Raw genomic sequence first — 15200 nt, forward strand, 5'->3', positions numbered from 1 at the left:
AAAAAAAAAAAGCTCCAAGAAGTTAAGAAACATGCCCAAAGTCATACGGCTCAATTCAGACTCTAGATTTTTCTGTTTCTAGTCTCATACCACAGTGTCCAGAATCAAGGATAAAATTACTGAGCTTAGATTCACTACTCAAATGTGATGAGTCGAAAAACAATATTTATACTTACTCATTTTAAAAATATAAAACATAAACACAGGAAGAGATATTTTAGAACCTGTGTCATCAAATTTTTTTAAGGGAAGATGATTCAGAATCTCCCTTCTTGGTAGGCATCTTAGTAGACAGGTGCTTTTGGGTCCATCTGATGATGAGTTTCAGCAGGATAGTTTCTGGAACTCTGCAAAGTGTTCCTCGATATAAGCCCCCACTAATCAACACATCACATCTCAGGTACAGTCAGACATAATGAACTTGGAATTTAGGTTCCTCTAATTCAGGACCCACAGCAATACAGACCTTTGTGGTTGGCCTTTGCACTCATATTGAAAAGGCCTTGCTAAGCAAGTTAATGGAGTAAATACAATCACAAGGCAAATGTTTAACCTTCTAAAGAAAATAAACTTTTTAAAAAAGAAGTTTAACTTGATCAGTACCAAGCCTCTGAAAGCTAATGTGCTGTTTATAAACCTATCCTTAAAGCAAGTCCCGGAAAACTGATTATACTTTGTTGCCCATTAATTTGTATTATCAAACATACCTTGTTTCAAAAACAGTACTCCTGTCTAAATCTCTGGCAGTTACAAATGCTTTACTAATGCATTATGGCCTTCACCCAGCATTCTAACTGGGTACAGTTGCATTCCATTTAAGCAATTCCAGCTGAAAGGCCTCATGTGTCATTATACTTTTCCCGAGAAGAATCATATTCAATTTTTAAGAGCTCAAAACCCATTAGAAATCCCTCTTCTTGGAAAATTCCACATGAAAAACACCACTCATTTAAGACATACACAGGGAGTCCGTGTGTTCTGATTAGGATATGGTAAAAATCAAGTTCACTGAATCCAGCAGATGTCACCAAGAGGGAAAAAGGAGGTCACTGGAGTCTTGGAAACACCTGTCACAGCGAGTAAATGGAGGTCCCAGCAGCATAATTCTCGACTGTGGAGGTCATCGATCTGCTTTAAAGCATGACCAATAGTCTCTTTCAGAAAGGCCAGATCTCAGTTTGGAGCTCAAGAGCAGGTGAAGAGGAAGACTACTCAAAAAATTATAAAGAGGCACAGAGAAAATGCCACAAAATACAGGAACAATAAGACTACACATACGAGATTGATGGAAACCCAGGGTTGAAAGGGGTCACCAGGTAAGTCACCTGGGAAAGGGAAGGAAGACGGGCAAAACTGTGAGCTGAGACCTTAGAGATCCATGATTATTCTGAAGCCATAGCACCTCACACACCTACAATACTTTATCTGGTGTGATACATTGAAAGAAGGATGCATAAGAACAGGAGCTCCAAGTCTTAGCCCACGGGGAGATGGCCTACATTCCATATGGCTTTAGAATGAAGAGAAGAGGAGAACAGCGTAGTTCCCAAGATGGCTTTGTACAAAGTTGACAAAATACATCTCAACCCACGTACTCAGCCCCCTGTAACAGAGAAAGCAGTCGTCTACTATAGTTTTGAATTCAATGCCAAGTTCCTTCTCTAATTCTCACCCCGAGTGTCCAGCAGAGGGAGTCTCAAAGAGGTACTTAATAAAGAGAAAACTGTTTCATTTTAACACTCTAGACAGTGGGAGCTTTGACTGCAGCCCCCTCCACTAGACACAGATGAACAATGACTGCCCGACATGGGCTCTTCTAGGCGTTCACAAATCCACCGGCATGTTTTATTCTGTGTGGTGGAGTGATCAGAAATTTGGTTTTGTTTGGTCGAATGGTTAAATGGACCTTGTGTTCTTCAGAATCAAAGAGGAAAGCCCCTGGAATAACATCTCTCTGTTGCCTTCTAAACAGCCCCTTTGTTTCTAAGAGAGTCTGAAAAAAAAAAAAAAATATTTACAGTCGATAGGTTATTTACAGCCTCGTTATCCAGGGCCTGACTGGTAACTTTATTCCATCCAGAAACCTAATTCATTTGGAGCCCTAGAACTAATAACAGATTTTCTTTTCAGATAAGTTTTTTTTCCTTCCCCAAATCAGCCTCTCCTAACAGAGATAAAACTATTAATGTGATCCCTGTCTACTCACCACAACTGTTCCTGGATTTATAGGATTACAATCTCTTCTTGCCCCTCCTCTCCATTCCATGCAAACCCTTTCCCCTCTCGTTTGCGATTTCATCCAGAGAATATCTGAACAAAACCGAAAGAAAGCCAGATGGACCCTCGCTAAAAGTATGTAAAGGCTGCTATTTCAATGATTTCATGGGAGAAACATTTTCACGATGAAGTGACTGAAAAATCAGACACACTTTGGTTGAAAATCCCTCGTACTACAAGCACACAAAAACACACCGAAGTGTAAAAACTTAGTTGATTCCGGTTTGATTTCTGGCTGGAAGCTGCAGGAACTGACTGAAGAGAAACGAAAGAGTGTGCAAAGCAAATGTAGTGCCTCTGTCTTACCTTCTTTTCTTTCTTCCTGAAGACAGTCAAATCAGAAAAAAAATCACCCAACGCCAGGTGAAGAAGGTGCACAATACAGATTTCTCAAGACCGATCCAGAGAAACGTCTTCGCCCCCCGCCCCCCGACTTGAAAGCCCAAACTACATTCTCCCTTCCCCACGCTAATGCGGGGAGATTTTACCCTATTTCATTGTTCTGCCTGGGTCTGAAATGGACTTTTCATCTCTTCGCCCCCTCACCGCCTGGCCCCAAACGATCCGATCCCACAGCCCCCCAAAATCGGAGGCTCGCGAAGAATAAAGGAGTGTGGGGTGGGAGCGGAGAGGAATGGAAAGGGGAGCAGCGAGGGCAGAGAAGTAGAAAGGGGGTAATCCTAAAGGTAACGTTCTGGGATGGGGGGGGGAGCTAAACCGCATCACCTTCATTTATCACAAATAAATGAAAAGAACGGTCAGAGGTCCGTCTTCCCCGGCGCCCCCACCCCATTTCTTTTCTTAGGGCAGTAGCCCACCCGGGCACACACCCCCTGCCGCCGCCGCCCCCCCAGCCTCTTTCTCCACCCTGGAAATAAGATCCTGCCGAACGCCGGATCCCGGCCGCGTTCTGGCCGGGGAGGGGGCGCGGGGAGGGTCGGGGAGCCCTCTCCAGCCCCGCCGAGGGGGCTGCGGCCGGGGGCTGCCGGCGAGGGGCCGCGGGCAGAACAAAGCTGCGGGGGCCGGGCCGGCGGCGGCGGGCGAGCGGGGTCGGCGGGACCGGCGCCCCTTACCTTCGTACACGGGGGCCATCGGGGCCGGGGTGTCCGCGATTCATGGCCACGGAGAAGGGAAAGCGGCGCGCGAGCTCGGCCCCCCCAGCCTCAGTCGGAATCTGCCATCTTGAGCCTGTGTCTCCGCTCTCGGCGCAGCCGAGGCCGCCAGCGCCCGCATCACCGCCTCACTTGGCCGGCGCCGGGGGAGGGGGCCGGGCGGGCGCGCCGCCGCCGCCGCCGCCGCCGCGGCCCGGGCCCTGCGCGGGGGCTCGGCCGGGCGGGCGGGCGGGCGGACGCCGAGGCCGAGGGCCGGGCGGCCGCGGCGCCCGAGCGGGTCCGCGGAGGGCGGGAGCGGGGCGGGCAGCGCGGCCAGGGCCCGGCCGGAGCTCAGCTCAGCATGGCTGTGTGTGGGGGCTCCGGCAAAAGTTGCCCGGGAGGAGGCGGAGGCGGGGAGCGCGGCGGAGGAGGGGCGGCGCGGCCGAGCGCGAGCGAGCAGCGAGCGAGCCGGGAAGAGCCACAGGGAGTCCGCGCGCAATCGAGCGCCGATGGCACGGATGCGAGGCGGGGAAGGCCGAGCCGGAGGGCAGAGCCGGGCCGCCGGGCCGCCGGCCGAGGGCACCGCGCGGGGGCGGCGGCGACAAGCACCGCGGCGGGCCGCGCGGGCGCCGGGCGCGGACGGGCGGGAGCCGAGCGGCGCTCGGGGCCGGGGCCGGCGAGCACGGTCCCCTCCGAAGCCCCGGAGCCGGTCCGCGGCGGGCGCAGCCCGAACTTTGCGTGTGTGAGCGCGCGTGCCGGGGCGGGCCGGGCCGGCGGGAGGGGAGCCCCGGCCGCCAGAGCGCCGCGCCCCCTCGGCCCCGGCCGGCGCCCGCAGGGACCCGCGGGGAGCGGAGGAGCGAGCGGGCGCGCGCCGCCCTGGAGGGGGACTTGGCCCCGCCGCGCGGGGACGCAGGTTCTGGAGCGCCCGGGGGTCGCCCAACTCCTGCGGGGCCTGGCTCCGCGCCAGCCTGCTCGGCCTCCGCGTCCCCGTCCTGAGCACCTGGACCGGAGCTTCCCACCGCCTGGTTCCCAGGCCTCGCTTTTCCCAGCTTCACTTACAGCCGCCCCGACTCTCCCCAGCCCCGAGCCCTCTCCAGGTGTGCTCCTCCAGAATGGCTGGGCAGGATGCCCTGCCAGCCGCCTCCAACTTAGGACTTGAGTCCTCTAAGGCAGTATTTTGAAAACTGCGGATCATGACACATGAATAGACCGTAAAATAAGTTCGGTGGATGGCAACCAGCTTTTTAAAAGTACGAAGTGGAAGCTAGTCGAAAATATTAGAGCCATTGCCCCTAGTAAGGACAATCGTTGTATCATAAAACTTTTGTTTCAGTTACATATATTGGACAAGGGTGCTGGACCATGTGTACATTGTATTTCCTACTGTGAATCATAAGGCATACAAAGTTTAAAATGATTTATAACACTGTGCAACTTTTTTTAAAAAATCCACCATTTTTCTCATTAGTTCTTATCCTTGTCAACCCCCATATTTTATGCCCACTCCCCTCCCACCAAAAGACAAGTTCTTGCACACACTTACCTGGTTTTGTTAGTGGTATGTCACCCCCTTCATCCCAGGATAGTCTTTCTTTGATTCTACCATCTTCCTTGCCTCCATATTCAATGCTACATTCCCAAGTGCTTCTCCTTCTTCCTAGTCTAGTGTCATTCATATTTTATTTAGGATTCTAGATTACTGTTGCTAAAAGGACCCTCAAAAAATCTTCCAGGCTGACCATGCCCTTTTAGAGTTAAAGACAAGTGCAGAATAGTAAAGTATATTGCCCAAGGTCACACAGTGTTGAACCTTGGGGATTGGTATCTAGGCTCCCATGCTGATGTTCTTTGCTTCCCAATGTTCAGTCATCCCTTCCTTTCTATCCTCCTTGCTATCTTAGCTAGTTTGTCCTGAACGCTGCCCATTTCATAATGTGTGGTTCTGACCATGTTGTGCCCCTGCTTGCCACCCTTCAAGGACTCAACCTCTGCGTGGAGGGCTGAGTTGCCTTGCTCTGTGGTTTTTAATCAAGGCAGGCAGGTCCTGACTTACATCTCCTAGGACATGAGTGCAGCAAATCACTGCCTCTCTGGCCAGACTGGTTTACTTATAATCTTCTGCCAGCCTTGCCCATCTGTGCCTTTGTGCCTTTGCCCAAACTGTCATTTTCCCACCAGGGTTGCTTTCTCCATCTTCTCTCTTTAACTAGCTTCTACCTGTGCCTGGCTCATTTCCTCCATAAAACCACCTGAGGTAACATGAGAGCAAGAAAGAACTGGGTTCATATCACAACTTTTCTGTTTAGCAGCCATGTGAACTCGGTCAAATTACTTTACCTCTCTGAGCCTCAATTTATACATCTTGCTTGTAATGAGAAGAGTAATAATAACAATAGTGTTCTCCCTTTGCACCTGTTAGCCTCTATCCCAGCCTTTACCACACAGGTGTGCCATTGCCTATTGTTTCTCTGCCCCTTTCCACTACCAGCCAATAGAACTTTCTGCAGTAATGGCAGTCTATATCCACTTGTGGCTGTTGAGCACATGAAGTGCATCTAGCGTAACTGAGGAACTAAATTTTTATTTTGATCGCCATATGTGACTAGTGGCTACCATATTGGACAATACATCTCTAGCATGTAAGTTCAGTAAGGGCAGAAAACACATGTGTCTTGTTTAGCATTGCATTCCCAGAAACTGCATGTTACCTGACACATGGTAGTTAATGCACAAATATTTGTTAAATGAATGATAGCTGCAATTTATTGCAACCCCACTTGTGTCAAGCACAACACTAGGATCTTGATAGAAGTCATTTTGTGTACTCCTCACCACAGCTCCTGAGGTAGATTTGAGAGAGAGTTTGCATAGAGGGCTGTGGTGGATATCCCATAAGAGGTGATTATTATCATCCTGTGACTGGCCCCCACTTTTTTTTTTTTAATCTGTGCTTTCCCTGGGCTTACAGAACATTTTTTTGCCTGTCACCTACAGGGTTGTCTCATTGCATGCCCTACCTAGCTGGCTGACTCTCCAGTGTAGGTATTCTGTACCCACAACCAGATTGGCAGGTCCTTGGGGCAAGATCCATGGCATGCTTGGCTGCCCCTCAATTCAGCACTGGTTAGTGGTTAGTAATTGCCTCTAACTCTATCCCAGATGCTGTCTAATAGTGAGTAATTCTAGGCAGTCTCATTCTCTGGAATGCCCTCCCCTGACCCAACAAAATGTGCATTAAAATGAAGATTACTTGTGTCAACTGAAAACATTTTGAGGGTGATCTCCTTCCCAGGGGAAGAGAGCCATCCATCTTGGGCAAGGAAATAGAGTCCCATGAAAAGGCATACAAGATAGAGCCATAACCACCTCCTCTTTAGATCCCATTGTCCCCATGGGATGCAAAACTGTTTTTTAAAAAATGTTGTTGAGCTAGCATACTTGGTATCCTATGGATAGAAAAATATTGTTGGAATGAACTCAGATTTTTCTCTGATAAATTGGTGGACTGAGCATAGCTAATTGTCTTCCTTCCCTGGGGTCAAGTGGAATAAGGTAAAACCCTAACAGGGAAACGCCACTGCAGGAGGGGACAAGAGCAGGGTGGGAAGCCATCTGAGACAGAGCCCCAAGGGGCATCAGTACTTGGGGGGGGGAGAGACTCCCCATGGATGAGAGGTCAGAGAAGCAGGTAGGCAACCAGAGAGGCAGGGACATCAACATCACAAAGAACTTTTCATAAAGGAAAGAATGGCCAACAGTGCTGCCTTGCCTCTGAGAGGTCACATAGGATGAGAGTTAAAGGCATTTGTTGGACTTGGCAACAAGAGTCACATCAGTGCCTTTAATGAGACTAACCTTGGGGACAGGGATGTAGGGCTCTTAAATTCTGCTTGAAAGACGTAGTGTTTTAAGGGGTGGAGATGGGAGTGGAGTGGGAAGTTCAGGAAGCATCAGAAGAGGGCACTAGAGAGCATTCCTGTAGAGGCCAAGGACATGGGGCTCAGAGGATGATCTGGGTGCAGGAGCTATCCCATTTGGCTAGAAATGCTATGCATTGTCTTTTATTTATTTAACAATCGTAGTAGCACTTAGTGTTCTGAGAAGTTTACAAGCAGTAACTTGATAAATCGGATTTTTGCGGTCTATAGAACTCTAGGTTGCTGAATAGTTTTAAACTTCAGGGTACTTTGAGAAACAATAACGAAGGCAAGAAAACTGGAAAGGAGTTAGAAGCCATCTCTGCCACTTTTTCCTTCTTAATTGTTTTCTACAAAATGGTGCAAGTCATAGCTTTCTCAGGAGTTAGTAGGGGGAGCATGGGGAGCTTTGACCTCATTTCATGTTTATTTTGTATCTGAGACAGGTAACCAAGTGTCTTTTCTGCATTTATGCCTACAGTTGTGAAAATGCACAACATCACACTATCTTCAAGGCCACAAGATGGAGATGTTACTCTTTGGGGTACATATATTTGGGTGTAGATGTCTTGTTATTATCCTCAGGGTGTTCGTAGCACAATGTGTGTGCAGTTTGTATTTTATTCTGTGTTGTTGTATTGCTCTTGTTTTCCTGGAAGCTGCCCATTCTGTATCTGAGCCTGTAGTGTGTCATGAGGATGTGCCTGTGGGACATGTCCCAAGTTCTGTTTCAAAATTATGCCTCTCTTAGTCTCTTGTTCTGCTCTTCTCTCTTTCTGACATCGTGTCTGTCTCATTTGTGTTTTCTCTGTATCTTTCCATCTTTTCTACACATTCTTTACTTTGTCTTCCTCTACTTTGCTCTCTTACGATTCTGCTTAACAAGTCATAATATAGATCTTAGTTATTCTTAAGAAATTACTTTGTATTTCTTCTTTAAACCTTTGATGGATTTTAGTGAGACATTTTGTAATAGAGTTGATTACAATTGACAGGATTTCTTAGCCAAAAGCTTCTGTTACAAGATATTACACTTACAGAAAATTTGAAAGAGAAGGTATTGCATTCAAATGAGAAACAATAGGAGCTATGGCTTTAAGGGCAAAGGGTAGAACAAGGCTTGGCAGGGTGAAAGGAATCTGATTGTAGAACAGAAATGGCAGGCTGAGAGAAATTACACTGACAATATCAGAGGAGTAGAAAACATTATTCATTTTCTCCTTCTGCTTCTAGAAGAAAAATGATCAGACACCTGGGCAGGGGTGCAGGTAAAGCAAAGCGATCCTGTAACAACACTCAGCAGAAAGGAATGATGGCCAAAAAAAAAAAAAAAAAGAAAAAAAGAAATGCAATCATCCTATGGATGAAAAGGAAGCTGTAATGTAGATGCACAGAAGGCAGGGTGATTTAGTCGGAGGTTGTAGGAATGGCAGATTAGGATGGATTTGCACATGAGAAGCAGTTCAGAGAAGCAGCCCAGCCCTGCAGAGCAATTTCTGTGATGACGGGGAGATGTGTAATAGCTTGCTTTGCTTGACATGCAGACCAGGCTGAACTTGGACAAACCAGGCAGAAATGGTGCAGAGAGAAGCTTGCGAGTGGTGTAGGGGGCCAAGGGGAGCTCTTTTAAAAGCCCATGGGTCCTGTTAAAACCAAGTTAAACCTGGCTCAGTTGTTCATCAGTGGGTCTGTGTATCGCTGTGCTGTGTTGGGTTTACATTGTAAGGTGTCCTCCTGCCAACATGAAAGAGCTTGCCCCTATATAGTAACCCCTGGAGAGAAACTGACCCTTATGGCAGAGGGCTGTTGGGACTGATTCTTTGCTCTGAGGTTGACAGTGGCCTCTTAGATGCCAATTCCAGTGCCCTTTCTCTGCTGCTCCCTTACTTGATCTCTAAGCAAACATTAGACACCGTTAATCACTTCATTCTTCTTGAAGCAATTCCCCTCATTTCATAATTTTTTTTTTTTTTTTTAGTTTCCTTTCAACTTTCCTGGCCATTTCTTTTCTTCCCCCCCCCCCCCACAAGAAATCCACTTCATCAGGTGTTCAGTGGCTGCTTACTGTGTGCTAGATTCTACAGCAGGAGCTGGGAATATAAAAGGGAGTAAACCATAGCCCGGGCTTTCAAGGAGCTCAAGTTCAAAGGAAACCCATCAGTTAAGGAGCACAATAGCGCATGAGTTCTGTAATCAGAGGGATGAGCAGGGTCAGATGGTAGCAGCGAGGGACCAACACAGGAGTGTGTCTGAGGGTCGGGGAGAGGGCGCACCTGTGCCCGGTGCTGGGCATCTGGCAGGAGACAGCACATGGAATAGAAAGTACGTGTTTCCAGGATCTGTAAGAATATTGCAAAACAGGAAAAGTGAGGCCAAGACAGTGGTTGAGAAGGCTGCCAAACAGAGAACTTGTACTGTGTTCTGTATGTGCCAGGTGTGAGGAGAAAACGAGTTCGATTTTGAACATGCTGAGTTTAAGGTTCCTATGAGATTTTCAGATAGGGATGCTCAGGTGCTGGGTGGTGTTTGTGACTGGAGCTCAGCCAAGAGTTTTTAATGGAGACAGAGATTGTTTTGAGTCATCAGTGTCTCATGGGTGGCTTATCTGTAGGAGGGGGTGAGATCACACAGGGAGAGGTTACACGATGGCATTTTTTTTTTTCAAAGTGCAGTCCTTGGGCCATCTCCATTAAAACCCCACAGGAGCTCTAAAGATGCACGGTCCTCAGACCAAAGCCCAAACCTGATTCGGGAATCTCTGGGAGTTGTACTTGGGGATCTGCATTTAAGTTTGCTCCCTAGCAGATCTATTTACACAGAGAACTTCAATAACCGCTGGTGTGGAGGGAGAAGGTAAGAGGCTGAGGGAAGAAACTTTCAAGGTGAAGACCCAGTGATTTAAGGGACTGTCCTTCTCCTCCCGGTCCTTGATGGCTGGCTCTGTCTGAGCTCTTTTTTCTTCCTCTTTGCTTGCCGTCTCTTGGCAAGCTTATCTCTTTGTTGCTGAGACTGATCTTTGAATTGATTGAATGTTTTTTAGCTATGGTCCCACATTTCCAACTGCATTTTAGAAACACCTACCAACTGGAGCCCGTCTCCTCCCTAAGCTGTATCTCTTGAAGAGCTGCATTCTTGCAGGGCTTCCCCGGCCACTGCACATCAGTGCCTATATCTCCCAATGGCTCTCACCATTCTCCCTTCTCCCCATTTCTACTGCCAACTCCTGGCTCAACCCCTCCTCAGCTCCTGTGTGGACTGCGGCACTACTCTAACCAGACAACCGACTCCAGTCTTTCTCCTTTAATCCAAAAGTCATTTTTGTTTTTAAAAAAAAGTCTTGCTGAACCATTGCACACCATTGCTCAGAAGTGTTCCATCGCAGTATTGCCTGCACAGTAAACATTAATCCCCTTAACCTAACACTCAAATCCCATCACCGTCTGCCCCAATCTGGGTTCCCACTCTTGCCCCTCCTGTGTACAACACAGCAATGGTTGTACCTTTTGTGTCTGTAAATACCATCCTTTTTGCCCAGTGCCCTGAACTTCTCTATCCTCTCTGAGCTTCCAGACCCAGATCATAAGCTAGTTCCTTCAGAAAGCCTTTCTAATTCCCCCATCTGCTTCCCCAGGAGTAAATTACATTTTAGGTCCATTTATTCTGCATATGTCTTTTAATTTCTTTTGTATTAACACATATTAATTGTACATAATAACAGATTCACAGTGGTATTTCCATACAGCATGCATCTATTATATCCATCCACCTTCCCTCCATCCCTCACTCCTGAACCTTGCTCAGTCCCTAGTAATTATTAGTCTACTTCTAGATCTATCTATCTATATCTATATGTCTATCTATATCTAAATATCTTTATCTATATCTATATATCTATCTGTCCATATCTATAGATAGATACATAGATACACACACACTTTCCACATATGAGACAGAACATGTGATACCTGTGTCTGGCTTATTTCACTTGGCACAATGTCCTCCAGTTCATCCATTTGGTGCAAATGACAGGATTTCATTCTTCCTCATGACTGAATAATACTCCATTATGTGGACATACCATATTTTCTTTATCCATTCATCTATTAACTGGTGCCTATCCTGATTCCATATCTTAGCCATTGTGAATAGTACCTCAGTAAACATGGACATGCAGGTACCTCTTTTATATGCTCACTTCATTTCCAATGAATGTATGGAGTGAGATAGCTAGATCATATGAAAGTTCTATTTTTATTTATTTATATTTTTGGACTGGGGATTGAACTCAGGAGTACTCAACCACTGAGCCACATCCCCAGCCCTATTTTGTATTTTTATTTAGAGACAGGTCTCACTGAGTTGCCTAGTACTTTGTTATTGCTGAGGCTGGCTTTGAACTCATGGTTCTCCTGCCTCAGCCTCCCGAGCCACTGAGATTATAGGCATGTGCCACCGTACCTGGCTACTTTTAATTTTCTGAGGAACATCAATACTATTTTCCATAGAAGCTGCACTGATTTACATTCCTACCAACAGTATCTAAGGTTTCCTTTCTCTCCATAACTTTGCTGGCATTTTAAAAAATAATAGCTATTTTAACAGGGGTGAGATAGTATTTTATTGTAGTTTTGATTTGCATTTCCCTAAAGGCTAATGAATTTTTTTATGTATATATTAGCCACTTGTATGTTTTTTTGGATAAATTTCTATTCAGATCACTTGCTAATTTTTAAATTGTTTTGCTTATTTTTTGTTATTAGGTTTCTGAGTTCTTTATGTATCACAGATACTAACTCTGTCAGATTCAGATGAATAGCTAATAAACTGCACACCCCGCCCATCTAGTATCAGAGTCCTTGGTTTTGTTTCTTAATGTCTTACCTTTCCCTCTGTTATGGTTTAGATCTTAAATATCCCCCAAAAGCTTCTTTCTTGAAATCTTGGTCTTCAACTGATGGTGCTTTTGGGAAGAGGTGGGAACTCTAGGAGATGGGACCTCGATGGGACCTAGTGGAGAAAGTAGTCACCAGGGTGTGCCTTTGATAGGTGCATTTCATCCCCAGCCCCTGGTGTCCTTCCCCCCACATCTCTCTGCTTCCTGGCCACCATGGAGAGAGCAGCTCTGCTGCACTGTCTGCTCCCCACCATGATGTTCTGCCTCCCCAAAGGCCCAAAGCAATGGAGTCAATTAACTATGACTGACACCTCTGAAATCATGAAACCAAATAAATCTTTCCTCCTTTAAGTCGATTTTCTTAGTATTCTGTCACAGTGATGGAAAACTGACTAGCACACCCTCTAAGAGAGCAATGGGTAAAGATGGAACATCAAGAAATTTTGATCCAACTCTTGATTCTATCATTTCTAACCGGATGATAGATGCAATTATTCAGCTTCTCTGCACCCCGGCTCTCTCAAGCTGCGAAGTGGGCTAACCATGTGTACGTTGCCAGTAGAAATTACACCTGAGAAAAGATGGGACATAAAATACACAAAGGCATTTCCAGCAAGGGGAACAATGTAGGGGCAGACACAAAGGATGTACTTAATCCGTCATAGAACTCAGATTTTATGGGCAGCCATTGTGCCTGCCCTAGAGAGTGAATTCTGTTTTGTTGTTCTTCTTCTTTTTTAGTTATACACGACAGTAGAATATATTTTGACATACATACATGGGGTATAACTTCCCATTCTTGTGGTTGTACATGGTGTGGAATTTCACTGGTCGTGTATTCATACATGAACATAGGAAAGTTATGTCCGATTCATTCTACTGTTTCCTATTCCCATCCCCCTCCTTTCCCTTAATTCTCCTTTGTCTAATCCAATAAATTTCTATTCTCTCCCCCACACCCACCCTTTGTGTGTTAGCATCTGCATATCAGAAAGAACATTCAGCCTTTGGATTTGGGGGATTGGCTTATTTCACTTAGCATGATATTCTCCAGTTCCATCCATTTACTGGCAAATGCCATCATTTCATTTTTCTTTATGGCTGAGTTATATTTCATTGTGTATATATGCCACATTTTCTTTATCCATTCAACTGTTGAAGGGCACCTACAGTGGTCTCATAGCTTAGCTATTGTGAATTGAGCTACTATAAACATTGATGTGGCCATGTCACTATAGTATGCTGATTTTAAGTTCTTTGCGTATATGCCAAGGAGTGGGATAACTGGGTCAAATGGTGGTTCCATTCATTCTAAGTTTTCTGAGGAATCTCCATACTGCTTTCCAGAGTGGTTGCACCAATTTGCAGTCCCACCAGCAATGTAGGAATGTACTCTTTTCCCCAGATCCTCATCAACATTTATTGCTGCTTGTATTCTTGATAATTGCCATTCTGATTGGAGTGAGATGGAATCTCAAGGTAGTTTTGATTTGCATTTCTCTAATTGCTAGAGATGCTGAACATTTTTTCTTATATTTGTTAATCAATTGTATTTCTTCTTCTGTGAAGTGTGTGTCTATTCAGTTCCTTAGCCCATTTATTGATTGGGTTTTTGTTTTGTTTGGTTTGGTTGTTAAGTTTTTGAGTTCTTTTTATATCCTGGAGGTTAATGCTCTATCTGGGGTGCAGGTGGCAAAGATTTTCTCTCATACTGTAGGTTGTCTGTTCATGGTCCAGAAGGTGATTGATTGGTCAAAGTCAATTGTGGCAAATCAATCATGTTTCCAGTGGTAGCCACGTGGTAGTCAGTTCTAGCCAATGAGATAAAAGGTAAAATTGGGGGCTTCCTAGAAAGTGCTTCCTTCCTGATAAAGCAATATTCCAAAGATCTTTTCCAAAATAGTCCACCTGTCTTCCGTCTCCTGCTCCATCAGCCATACCCAGGTAGAATGGGATGGATGTTTTGAATTATTTCTGGAGGTCAAGGAAGTCAGAGTATCATCTTGGAGGGGAGAAGGGGAAGCAACCTCGAACCACTAGTCACCAGTCTTAACAAGCAAGAGAAGAGAGCCTTCATTAAGACAACTGTCTTAGAACATCTTATTACTTGCAGCTAACAGCATCTTAATGAATTTAAGGAAGGATTCAATTTTGTGGTTTCCTGATAGTGTTTTATCATAGTTCATGTGTAGATATTTAAAAAAAGAAAGAAAAAAAGAAGTATATTACTACAGCCTCAAAATGTAATTAACAAAGACAATAACAAAAGATCTTTTGTCAAAAATTCTGAGAATTTTTGCTGTGTATATGAACTGAATTTGAATTTTTAAGGAATTTCTTTTGGAATAGGCAACATCTTCAGCTTGCATTTCATTTGCCCTGGGTGATACTCTTAATCAACACCCAGAGGCTGCTAATTTGCTTATGTTTCCTTCAGGAGATGTACACTGTATGGATGATGTGAGCTAGTTTGTCTGGTTGAATTGGATGTTAAATAGAAGGCAAAGCAACAACAAAAAGTTGTTCTTGAATTTCCTTGTGTTCTTTTGGCCTTATTCCGTCGATTCCAGATTTTTGACCATGAAGTCCTGTGTTAACTAACCTCTCTGGATCAAGGAGGTGAGCAGCCTTGAGGGGTGAGGTTGGCTGGTAAGTAACAGGATGGATCCCCTGGGCACCTGAGTCCGAGCACTGGGAGAAGTCAGGGAAATGACCTGGGGATGACCAGGGAGAGCACATGCCAGAAACTTAGGACCAGTGGAGTATTAGGTGTGAGACCTGCCCACTCTATTTAGTTTTGCAACCTGTCCTCCCACCCTGCTACCCTCCCCAAGTCCTTTTACTTGGCTTCTTCATCTTTTTTGTTCTGTGGACTTCTTTGGCCATTTTGAGACCTCTAGGAACCCTTTCTCCAAATAACTGTTTTTCAATTCATTAAATAAAACACAAATTGTTACAAAAATACTATTGAAATATAGTTACAAAATATGCTTCTCTATTGATACATTAAATAACAAGATC

At 45.5% G+C, this 15200-nt stretch overlaps 2 protein-coding genes across 7 annotated transcripts in view; one reads left to right on the forward strand and one right to left on the reverse strand.

The window, feature by feature from the left end:
- Positions 1–5048, reverse strand: part of Hipk2 (homeodomain interacting protein kinase 2) — a 188557-nt gene extending 183509 nt beyond the window's left edge. For 3 of the 6 annotated variants that reach the window (XM_046434172.2, XM_046434171.2, XM_046434174.2), the window contains exon 1: positions 4912–5046. In XM_046434172.2, coding sequence (XP_046290128.2) covers positions 4912–5044 — 133 coding nt within the window. In that variant the 5' untranslated portion in view covers positions 5045–5046. Of the gene's footprint in view, positions 1–3350; positions 3544–4911 lie in introns of those variants that run through there. The other 3 variants (XM_058575733.1, XM_058575735.1, XM_046434173.2) reach the window with 3 other exon arrangements.
- Positions 1–15200, forward strand: part of Tbxas1 (thromboxane A synthase 1) — a 217743-nt gene that overhangs the window by 5520 nt on the left and 197023 nt on the right. The window lies entirely within an intron of this gene.

Source organism: Marmota monax, unplaced genomic scaffold (genome assembly GCF_021218885.2).
Source record: "Marmota monax isolate L192 unplaced genomic scaffold, Marmota_monax_Labrador192_F-V1.1 WCK01_AAM20220418_F8-fsc00122, whole genome shotgun sequence".
In the NCBI taxonomy this organism is placed as follows: Eukaryota; Metazoa; Chordata; class Mammalia; order Rodentia; family Sciuridae; genus Marmota; species Marmota monax.